The 12,426-nt window shown below is 44.6% G+C and overlaps 1 protein-coding gene across 3 annotated transcripts in view; it reads right to left on the bottom strand.

Annotated features, from left to right (window-relative positions):
• Sec24AB (Protein transport protein Sec24AB) overlaps positions 1–12,426 on the bottom strand; it is a 149,705-nt gene that overhangs the window by 94,980 nt on the left and 42,299 nt on the right. For all 3 annotated transcript variants that reach the window (XM_050196743.3, XM_050196744.3, XM_055063321.2), the window contains 2 exons: positions 10,923–11,025; positions 8,049–8,175 (listed from right to left, as the gene is read on the bottom strand). In XM_050196743.3, coding sequence (XP_050052700.1) covers positions 8,049–8,175; positions 10,923–11,025 — 230 coding nt within the window. The remainder of the gene's footprint in view (positions 1–8,048; positions 8,176–10,922; positions 11,026–12,426) is intronic.

Here is a 12,426-nt window from a genome sequence, read left to right as displayed (position 1 = left end):
ACTAGGTGCCGTCACTAACGGTAACTACATGTAAACATCGAGAGGTGATGTCACAATAGTTCAGTTCGAGCTCGTCTGGGTTTCACTTGATTCGTGTAGTGTATCCATTCGGCCGCCTTGTCCGGCCGACATAACAATACCTTACTTGTTTTTCATAAGATTGGTTGGAAACCAAAGTGTCCATATCAACAGCATGGCTGTAAATGCAACCAGTTAGCCACGCAGCTGCGTAACCCACATAAGTTACATTTTACCCAGTGGCCAGTGGTAACCATGGAAGTGCCCTATTCAATGAAGGCCCATCTGTACCATTGCACCAAAGTAAAGGAGCTACACAATGCATCCTTAGCACACAAACAGTGGCATGCCATGAACCATGCTGCACTTTGTACCAGCGGTGCATATACCGTATCTACTCGCATAATGATCGTACTTCTCTGTAAAAAAAATTGCCGCAAATTTAGGGGTGCGATAATTACACGAGTTAAACTTCCCTCAAAAAGAAAAAAAAATTTTTCATCCTGCATTTGCTGCGGGATGACAACAGGTCAAGAAACGGGTGGCTGCCACTGTAACAGTGCGGGACACCAAAACAAAAATGGCAGCCAGCGGAGCAAGCCAAACGTGCCGAGTGCAATTTTTTTTCTTTTTGTGAGTACATTACGCACATTGAAACAGTTTCTTCCGTATCAGTAATGAATAATATCATGAATATCAGCAAGTCTGCGGCAATAACTTAGCCATGTCCACTTTGAGGGGACAGAAACAGAGATGGACGTGCTTAGCTGCCAGTGACATAGAAACACATGGCGGGTATGCTGCGGAAACTGCTGCATTTGTCTTCACTACTATTCTAATACGGCACATTTCCGCTAAGGGTGGGCGAATATCTTAGCTGTGTTACAAGCGTCGGCGTATGACTAGGGTACACTTCTAACGTATCAGTGTAAATGTGGCTACTATCGTCGCCGCTCGCAATTTGTTGCATGCCCCCGAGTGCAGACAAGAAGAAACAAAAGGTGCCTTTTTTATTGTTGACCACAACCATTATAAAGCCTACAAATAATAAAGCCAAGGCAAGTTTGGTTGTAGCTTTTTTTTCATGGAAGTGTGGAAAGTGATGAAAGGAATAATATGGGGCACCTGCTTAAGAATGTTTGGTGCATGCAGACCGCTTGGTACGTCTTGAAAAGTCATTCGCGTAGCATTCGACAGCATTCGACAGATGGTAAGCGCAATCATCATTAGCTAGACTTGGCACACGACATATCGCTGCAGTAAGTTCGGTGTGCAATCATCGCATGGGAAAGAAAAAAAATCGAATTTTCACGACAAGATTCAGGGGTGCGATCATTATGCGAGTGCGATCATTATGCAAGTAAATACAGTATAACTGACAGGTGGCCAGTAAACAGGATTGGCTTGTAGCGAAGTCACTGCTGCCCACCGTGGGGAGAACCATGGAAGATGTTTTGAAAGGGACACTAAAGGCAAATACTAAGTCAACGTGGACTGCTTCAATACCATTCCAGAAACCTCGCAATGCTTGTTTCGTGCCAAGAAAAGACTTAGTTTATGAGAAAATTGCATCTGAAGAGCCCAAACACCGTTTTCGAAATTAAAATCTCCCACCAGCCAACCGGGGGAGTGGTGACATTGCATACACCCTTTGCTGCTGTCGGTGAGCAAAACGGCGCCCAACAGACGGCGCTACCGAGCCAAGACAGAGCGGCGGATTTGCCGCTGCAACTCAAGTGGCCAAGTGGTTTTTGGTCAAGTGGCGTAGACCATTCGGGCATCCCGCGACAGCTCATGGAAGTTGACTTCTCTGCTACTTGCAGTTTATGCAAGTTTTGCGAGCCAGCAAAACCAGCGCAGCACAACGTGACAACGAAACTACTGAAATGTGAAACTAGGGTGGCACAGAGTCGAGCTAAAACGAAACCTTTCAACCGCAAGTGTCGTTTTCAAGGGTAATTTCAATGAGTTCTGTTTTCTAAAAGTGAACTAGAACTGGACAAATAGCATTTTATTTCGTCTTACAATACAAGGATGTTTATTGCAATGAGTGGTTGAGTACTAGTGACAAAATTTAACTGAGGAGTGCTTTCGTCATTGCGCAAGTGCTTGAAAGTCCCAGAGGAGTTTTTAATCATGTCCTGCATTTACCTCAATTTCTCAATTATTAAGGCTCTGTTCGCGATAATACTGACATCTTAGAGATTTTCGAACACTAATCTACCACTTTAGCTTGACTTAATATTTACCTTTAATGTCCCTTGAAGGCCATGCACGCATCATGCATGGCCCCTTTGGATATGCATGTTTTGCATACATAGAGACTGTATGACTGGTTGTTCTTTATTAGAGGGCAGAAACATTTATACTGTAATCTGAATCTTTGTGTCTTTAGTGATGATGTTAACGATCAGAACTATACATTTGAACAGAGACTTTAAAGGGGCATGACATGCTCATTTAACATTTTGCAGTTTTCCGCGAGAAAGTGTAGTAGAGGGTCTATTATGGCTATACACGAGCAAAAACTGGGCGGTAAAGGTATGTTTATGTCCAAAATACGAGCTAGAACTCGCCAGCTCTAAGCCTCGCCCTCTGGCACTCACCACCATATTGCCAAGCCATGTATTACGTCATGTGCTGCAGGCAACCAAGCCATTGTCTGCTACAAAATCAGCCACAGCACCACGTGAGGTCAGAGCATAGCTGCCGTTTGTTGCCATACTTGCTCTAGATATTGCATGTCGTGTCTTCTACAGCGCCAACTTTGCGTGATAAAGCAAGCGACGAATCTTTTGAGCAGCAGAAGCAGTGATGGCGCTACGCATTTTGACTTCGATCTCATCGCCACCAGCTCAGTGACGAAATATGGCCTCGGAGATGTGCGCGCACCAGCCATAGACAAAGCCGGCGTGCGTATATCTTGGAGGCCATGGACGGAGACAGCATAGTAAACGTGGTCAGCATAAGATGGGGACACTGGTGTTGCACAATGCTGATGATGCCTTTCCACACTGTTGCTATTCCATGCACGCAGAAGAGATTAGCCAGCCTTTCACGGAAGACGAAGTCTGGGGCTACTTCCCACGATGCAAATTGTTACGCGTGTAGGTTGTTAGCAGGCATGCATGTCTCTTGGATCCGTACTCAACAAAACTGATTTTGTTAAGCAGCTGCGCGTTCCCACCAGTTCCTTTTTTTTTTTTTCCTTTGTAGTTGTGTGCGGCATATGTAAACAAACGCCCGCGCACGTTTCTGCAGCGCAAGGATTTAGCGCAATGTACACTTTGTCTGAACCTTTACTTGAACTTACATTATTGCACCCGATATTGGTAAAAAAAAAATAGCAAGGCTAACGTTTGGCCGGGGCACTGCCTGCCAGATGGGATGGCACGCGAACACAGTAGGCATCACGCCTGGTCGCAGCCTCAGCTTTTTCATGAGTATACCAAACTCGACGAGCCGGCGCAAATTGTCTCTGTAGCTGTCTGGCGTGAAGTGTTCCAAGAACAAAACAAAAGCGTCAGATGAGCGCCAATCCTTCCCGACCACATTCATCTCCCAAGCCTCATGCTTGACGTGCTCCTGGGGGAACTTTAAGTACGGTACGGAGCACTCTTGGCTCCATTTGCTCTGGCATCCCGCAAGGCTACTTAGGTGCCGCCGCAGTGGCATTATTTCAGCTGCTGCAAGTTGAAAAATTTCAATGGCGAGCCGAACAAAGCAGAAGTTTCCTGTATGCGTGCACAGCTGAAACACTGATTCTCTGCCAGGACATACATGCTCGCTCGACAAGCATGCAGCTCGTGACGTCAAGGTTCATGAGTGTGCCAGTGTTGCTCGGCTGTTATGCCCCGAGCAAGTGCAATATAAAAAATTCAATTACAAATTACGTGCTGGCTCAAATAGCCAAAATTTCACCATGTTATTGAATACACAAGGATTACCTCACACAATACAGAGTACGAGCAAAAATTGGGTTTCATGCCCCCTTTAAGATGCCCATCTCAACCCCTCGATATCTGTATCACAGGTCCTCAAGATGCTAATAAAGGGCACTGCAAAATTTCTCCATGGAAACCCATCTTGCTTTCATTATGCTCATAACATGCACTAAAATTCCAGAAGCAGATTTAACCATCAGTAAACAGGGCAGATGGAGACTTGGCCTTGAAATTTCACGACACCTCACTTCAAAGGAAGTCATTTACCGAGTGCTGAACAGTTGCCGTCCTATATTTCCCGCCTCCATCAGCCCCTATCAGTGATTGGATCTAAGAAAAGTAGGTCTAGCATGGCATCCAAAACATGTAATGCCATGGTATTTTTTTCACAAATTGGCTTGTTTTCGTAAATCTCAGAAGAATGTGTGAACCAGTCAGACTCATTCTTGGCCAGAAAGAACAAACAGGAGTGTGCACAGTATAGCCTAGACGCAAGGTGGAGAGAAGTATAGACTTCTCTCCACCTTGCGGGTTTCCATGGAACTATTACGTCAAAAACTCTTGCCGCTGCTTCGTGCTGTCGACAAATTCGACTTTGCTTTGCCATCTGCTAGCCGCCTGGTTAGCTCAGATCGTAGAGCGGCTGCCCCGGAAAGGCGGTGGTCCCGGGTTCGAGTCCCGAACCAGGACAAATTTCTCTTCAGCTGTGAGGCTTTTCTTTCGAGGAACCCGTATGGGTTTCCTTTGTAGCAATTGCTACGAACGGGTGGATGTCTGATTTTCCCTTTATTAGTATTGCAAAATGCAAATGCTTCCCACAGTACAGAGGTCACGAATTAACAGAGCTTTATCGTCAAAGGCCTGTTGATGTTTATCACTTGAATCTGCGCCCCAAGTCTTCTCAAAGTGTCCAAGATCTTTCCACGAGTCAGACGCTTATCCAAAGCTTCATCTAGACATTTTGAGGAGACAGTAACTGGAGTAATACAAGTCCCCCTGAAATACTGAGAACAAAAATTGCCTTTGGGCCAAGAATATGCATCACAAAAGAAAATGGTGCACATGTAGGCTACAGATTATCAAGAAAATTGCACATTTGTCCATCATGCCTGCATGTGCCCACCAGCTTACATTCACATAAATACAGAGGCCAACACAATTTTTCTTTCTAATGGCACGACGGATAAATATACTTAAAGGGGCTTTGCAACATTACTTTTTATTCCCAGCTGTTGTGACACAACGCGTTCCTTGTGTGGTCCTGAGGCGAATGCAAGAAGAATTTTAAAAATTGACGTGAGCAAATGAAAGTTATTCAACTAACAAATTCAAAATAAAAGCAAACATAAAAAGGTTTGCATTCCACTCAACCAGCAAGGACTTATGCTGCTTCCAATCAAAATGTGTCTTACATTAGCAATAGCGGAAGCTATCTTCCCAATGTGGCCTTCCCACAACAACTTGCAGTCATGCTTTTTGACAGACATTGTAACCATGTTTACAATTGCCTAGTTATGCTGCACATTGGCAAAGCACTGGTAGCAACGTCATGTAACAATTTCTTCAACCAGAACACCCAAGAAGTGTTTGTGTTGCATTACTGTTCTCGCAGAAAGAGAAAGAAAACTTGTACCATACGTTACTGATTGCTGCTGCCGATGCTTCTGCACTAGCAGATAGGTAGAACATGGCTATAAATACGGCCATTGCAACTATATTGCTGTAGTTGATGTCAATGTTACAAGACAGCACCCCCAATTCCCTCGTTCAAGCCTGTATATCCCCGGCAAAGAGCTGTAATGGGTTTAAGGGCGAGTTAAAACTCTCTAATTTAAGAAATTTTTTCCTATGACAGAACTGGAATCTAATGTCCTGCAAATAAGTGAGGCACCATGCACCATCCTATAAAATGAAACACTTTTGGAAGAACCTGATTTGCCACTGGGCCCAACACAACGCGAGGTGAAGAACACACTGTGTTGTAAACCGTTGAACAGTGCATAAAGTGTTAGTTATAAAGGTTTTTAATTTATTGCACAGAGCTAAGACTTCTACTTGTTTCCAGAAAGCATAAAGCATGTCTTTTTTTTTGCTTTTGTTTTTTGAAGTAGTGGCTACACGTGTGGAGTTAACATGTGAAGTATGACCTTCATGCCCACCAACCAAACGAACAGCAAAAATTTGTGTCAAGTGCCTTCTGCCTGACATCTGTTGCCAAAAATTGATGTGGGCCACTACAGTCCGCACGGAAACTGATTTGTGGAGCAAATTCAAATAATAAATACTCTGACCTCGCCACTTTCAATGCTGCTGAAGCATGTTCAGGTCCCACAGTAAGCAAATGTGGAATAAAAACAACATGCATAGTACTTTGTCTCGCGTGGTCCCTTTATATAATATCAATTTGTGAATTATACCCCAGACTGCGCACTTATGTTCTACGAAATAATTAAGACAGTAAGATACAATGGCACTTCAATGAATGAAAGTCATCTGCAACTACGCATGCAGTTTAAATATAGAATGTGCATTCATGCTTGATGCATTGATGACAGTAAGTCCCTCAGAAAAAGAAGCTAACCAGTACCTCACAAATTAGGTGAAATAATGAAATGGCCTTTTGTGCAGCCATATTTACGAACTGAACAATTTAAAAACAATTTGCCAATGTGATACAATACACTAACTGCCTGCCACTTTGAATTTGCAACTGACAGCTCTTTTTGCAGTTCTACGCATAAGTGCAGTAAACATACAGTAGAAGAGACCACATGCTTCAAAAGTATGTCACTGAACTTGAACAGAGGAAAAAGCAAAATACAGTCAAACCTCGATATATCGAACACGGATATATCGAATTATTGCGTATATCGAACAATTTCTATATCACATGGAAAATCGCATGCATTTTTAATTCTTTATTTCGAACGGGGCCGGATGTAAAATGGATATATCGAACTCCGCCGCCCCAGACCAAGTGCGCTCTGTTGACAGGAGGCGAGCTTTCCCGCAACACTCTCGAAGATAGCGGCGGCGCGATCGGCGTACCAGACTGCTGCGTACGACAGCTGCCCACATCGGTTGCGCCGAGGGCGCCATTTGAACGTAGCGGCGTACACACGCGGTGGCTTGGAGCCAGCACGGCCGCCTCGATCACGCGTGCACCTATGCGCGCACGGCGGGGCAAGCCGCCTCGATCACGCGCGCACGGCGAGGCTTGCCCCCGCCGTGCGCGCGTGATCGAGGCGGCCGGGGAGCCAGTTGGAGTGCTTTGTCGGTGCTGAGCCACACATCATGTGCATTGCGGACTTCGTTGGCGATGACGACAGCACCGGAACAGTGGCAGAGTTAACAGACGTGGATATCGCGGCAGAAGTGACTGCTGAGCGGCCAAACGAAGACGCTGCCGAGGCTGATCCAGCAAGCGCTGATGTTGCCCCGCTCCCGACTGCAACTGAGGCTGTAGCTACTTTGGCCGTTGTACGCCGCTACTGCGGCGCAATAGAAGGCACTGGACTGTCCCTTGTGGACCGTTTGGACTATGTTGAGGACGCCGTGGTCAAGCACGCGGTTGCCAATATGAAGCAGGCTACGCTGCTTCAGTACTTTCAGCGAACAAAATAAATACTTTGTTTGAAGCTTCATGCGAGTATCTATTGCGCCACGATTGGTTCATTGATTGATTTGCGCTAGTTTTTTACGCGTTTTCTACGTGATTTTATATATCGAATTCCGGCTATATCGAACTATTTTGCGATCACCGCGCTGTTCGATATATCGAGGTTCGACTGTACAGGGTCGAAATTGCGCAAGAATCTCACTTTACAAACATTCTCTTGCACTCTCATGATTCGCCGGTGCTGCACTTTTATCAGCGGTTGTCTGCTCGGAGAGGCAGAGTGCCAATTGAACGCCGCCTACTCTGTGACGTAGGAGGCAAAGCAAACATTCTGAAAGCGAGATGATTGCACAAGCTACAAACTCCATCCTGACTTCACACAATACATTTTCAAGCAAAACCGACATATTTTGATAACATGCACGTTTTATCCGAGGTTACCCAAGGTCTCTGTAAGGCTTACTTACAGGGATTGATGCGGAAGCAAATGTTGCACTTCCACTTTTGCCGCTCCACAAATTGCACATACGGGTTGATGTAGGCACGACAAGAGCGACAGCGCACAATGGTGCTGCTTTGAATCACAGGCAGGTGCTGCAGTGACAAAGACATGAGCAAAAGGGGTTGTTAAATTACTGTTGCGTTTAATAAGCCATAGTGAATCCATAAAAGTCTAAATTTACAGCAGATGCATCCCCATACAGCTAACAACCAATTCTCTCTAACAGGGATGCACAATAAAACTACATTGCTATTCACTACGAGTACTATATAGATGGGAGCCCTACCACACAAAAAATGACACACGACTCTGATTCAACACTTTTATTCTGCACATATTAACTTACATTTGAACTTGTATAACACAAGGGTCAAGTTTTAAATGTCTAAAAAAAAACATGATTACGATGTGCTTTTATCCTCCACATAGCAACCACAGATGAAAATTGGTGCTAATACAGTTAAAATTCAATACAGTCAAACCCGTTTATAACGAACTTGACAGTTCCACAAAAAGTGGTCCGTTATATCAGTAGTTCTTTATATATAGACTTGCCCTTAAAAACGCTCAAAAATTAACTGCACTGAAGCAGGCATCAGTTACAATTCGCCAGGGACTTCCATCTAAAGAATGAAATGCAGTGTCGTATAGCTCTTTCAAAAGGGCACCCAGTTCCAATCACCTGTCATTTCTATAAACTGTAAGCACAGCCACCATTTTTCATTAGAGAGCGAAGTGTTCTAACTGGCTGGAAGCATGAACTTCAGAAACTAGTGCAGCATGCCACCATTCTGCGAAGGTCTCGGACATCATGGTCTCAACATTATGAGTGTGCATAAGCTACACAAAGGGCCTAAAATTACGTTATCAATGTCACTTTGGGGGAAAAAAATTCAATGTTCAGAAGGTAAAATATCACCGCGAACCAATAGCAGCAATTGGCAACGCATAAACAAAGCACCACTGAATCGTGATTTAAATACAGTTTATATCTAGAATTTCGTTATATTGAAGTTTGTTAGGTTTAAGATCGTTAGGTTTAACTGTACCTGCAAAACATAGGCTTGAAAGCTATTTACACATTTTGTATGCTGTTTTTGCTGAGATCCACCACTCTAATACCTGCTAGCAGTGCAACCTAACAAAGAAACAGATAGGGCCTTTCACTCAGCGGCAGCTATTGCACTTTGCTGCATGAACTGGCTTGCAACAACTGGCAAAAAAGGCAGACTGGCCTTTTATTGCAACAGTAGCTATATGGACACTGCAGACACATTTTTGCCGACGGTGTAGCCATGACGTTCCGTATGAAGTCCAAGCACGATAACACTGTCACCGCGCGCCATATGCAGTATTGTTACGATCGGCCTGCGGGGGCTGGCGATCTTCGAAGAAGCAACCTCCAAACACTTCCCAGCCCGCTGCAACAACTCGCTTTGAAAAGAACAATGCGCCACCTAAACAGCCCTACAGCGCCGGCATGTCAAGTCAGGTTCGGCGGGCCGTGTATTGTTAGTCAATTCGCTGTCGCCATCACGGTTTGCTTGGAGCGGGGGAACTCCTGGAAGGAGCTGTTTTGCGGTGCTTTCCCATGGGCCCCAGAAGCCGTCACAGTCAATGGACAGACGCGACGGCTACTGACTGCGGGGTCAGCTCTGGGATCAAGAGGCACCTGCTCGGGTCAAGACCCCTGTCTAAAAAACCCTCTCACCTCGGTGTGTTCAGTAAAACCAAAGTGCGAAAGTGAGTGTCTAAGCCGTCCCCCTCAAAGGCGGGTAGACTACGATGACTTTGGACGCTCCCGTTGGTCGAAGGTTGAACGGCCGTTTTCCCTCATCTAGGGATCTAGGGAGGACAGAGTGTTGTTATGCAGCTGTTTTACGGCTGCTCAGCGTGCATTCTCTTTCAGTCATGCTAGACTGATGAACTGTAACGTTCTCCACCCTTCATGTAGATATTGTAAATAAATCCCATATTCCTCATTCTCGATGAGAACAAGTCCCTCCCTTCAACAACGTCCTTAGCGTTAATGAGTCGGACGACAACATGGGCCAGCTACCATCTATTTCATGCCCGACCCCAATCCTTACAGTATGTGCAAGTGAAAGCTTGCGAGGGTCAGCCGACGATCGCGGCTCAACCTCACACGCGCAAAAGAGGAAAGTGGGGAGGAAGCGCGCCATCTTCTGTAGCATGCGAGGCACCATCGAAAAGGCAGGGATGGGGTGGGGCGTTCTACCCTACATACGGCGCGGCGTGCGGGTGTCCATATCTTGAAAGCAATCTGCGATGTGGACAAAGTGCCCAGTCGCATGGGCCTCATCTTCAAAGCGATCTGCGATGTGTACAAAATGCGCCGAGTGCTGGTAGCTTTGTAAGCGCCGTGCTTTCTACGCTTAGTTCCCGTTGAAGCAAGACGCAGCATGAAGGTCAATTCGCTCACTGCTGCTGCCACGCTTCTTCACTCCAACGTTCTGAAACCGAGTTTCTGCGGTTATCGAGTGAGATGTGTTCACGTTTACCTGTGGGCACGTCACAGTGTGCTTGTTAATTTATTTAGTAAGCGAATGTTTACAAGTTTACACAGCTGATAAATCTACTATCCTTACTTCATTTAGCACTCTACTAATTTGATATCGCAATCAATGCTTTTCCTTTAGAGTGAAACTGCAACATTTTTTTCTGTTGCTTGTGCATGCTCATACATTTGAGCAAACCCTTCTGCACACAAAAAATTTTGCTGGCAACAGTAGCTACAAGCTCTATTCAGCGTATACTCTATAAAGCACATGAACTGCCACCGACTCAAACAAAGCATACAAGGCAAGATGTTACTTACAGTAACATCTCGAAATGGATGAATAAGGACACCTAAAGGTAGGCGAGCCTTCTGTAGAAGGGACTGTGTCTCTGGTATCTTGGTCAAAGTGCACCTAAAAATGCTGTAACAAGGACGAGAGACAGCAAAAAAAATAATGCATAATTAAAAAATATGTAAGCTGGGGCTTTACGTGCCACAACCATGACCTAATTATGAGGCATGCCGTACTGGGGGACTCCGGATCAATTTTGACCACCTGGAGTACTTTAGCATGCACTTATGCGCAGTACACGGGCGTTTTGAACTTTGCCCCTATCAAAATGCAGCCGCCAAAGCCGGCGATTTCATTCCATGCCCTCAGGCTTACTAGCGCAACACCATAGCCACCACCATGGGGGATAATGCATAATTAGAAAAATACCAAATAACATGCAGCTGAGCTCAGCAGACAGCATGGTCTTATTTTGTTTCTTCTTCAATACTTTTGCAAGTGAAGGAACAAGTTTGCACTTATCGTATTGCCATATGCAAGTGCCATACACTTTATACAAGGAACACTGCTCGCATGAGCAGCAGACATGTAGGTACACCCACAAGCAAAAGTATACAGACCACAGGCTTGACAAAAAAACTAAACTTATTCGTAATTCAGGCGCCCAAAGTGAAATTGACAAGTGCCCTGGAAAGTATGCAATGCCCTGTTAGACTGCAGTCTACCAGTTTCAAGTTGCCTTCATAGGTGCAGAAGTAAAATGGCTTTATCGAGAAATCTGCATACTTTTGCTCAAAGGACACAGCACAATTTGAGATAAATACTGAGTGCTAAAAATAAAAACTTGCATTGGCAGAATTAAGTGTCTACCTCACAAACAGGTATATTTTAACATAAGCCCTTTCAACAATAATTTTTAAAGTACACTAGCAAGGTGTTATTTTGTTTGCATAATATATATCAATCATCAGATAACAAACCTTACAAGAACTTGTTGTTGGGCGAGTTGGTGCATATTAGCGAACCACCCATTCTTTTCAACATGATTTGGTGCAATCATCAGAACCAAAGTGCTTATTTTAAGGAATAACCAATGTATCTGCTCATCAGCATCCACTACTGACTAATCCATTGCTCAGCATTGTTGCATTTTTACAAATACAGCAGCATGCAGCTTAAAAAGTTAAAGGGACCCTGAAATGATCATGATATTGTAGAAACGTACTGAGTCATTAGGGTAGGTCTTTCTGATCATTAAGTACAGTTGATCCCGGATATATTGAACTCGAAGGGGATCGCGAAATAGTTCGATATATCGATAATTCAAAATATAAAAAATGCATGCTAAAAGCTTCTCTAATAACTCCACACATCTCAAAGCAGTTTCCCGACGTCGTGACTAATGAGAACTTACCGATCTGTGCCTCCAAGGCGCGTAAAAAAACAAAAGCACAGCCCGATGACCAGAGCACTTTATTTCAGAAGAAAAAAATCTGTGACCTTTACTTGCTTTTGCTTGTGCACCATCAA

This window comes from Dermacentor andersoni, chromosome 1 (genome assembly GCF_023375885.2).
Source record: "Dermacentor andersoni chromosome 1, qqDerAnde1_hic_scaffold, whole genome shotgun sequence".
Lineage (NCBI taxonomy): Eukaryota > Metazoa > Arthropoda > Arachnida > Ixodida > Ixodidae > Dermacentor > Dermacentor andersoni.
The sequence above is the reverse complement of the archived record's forward strand: the minus strand, read 5'-3'. Positions and strand labels throughout refer to the sequence as shown.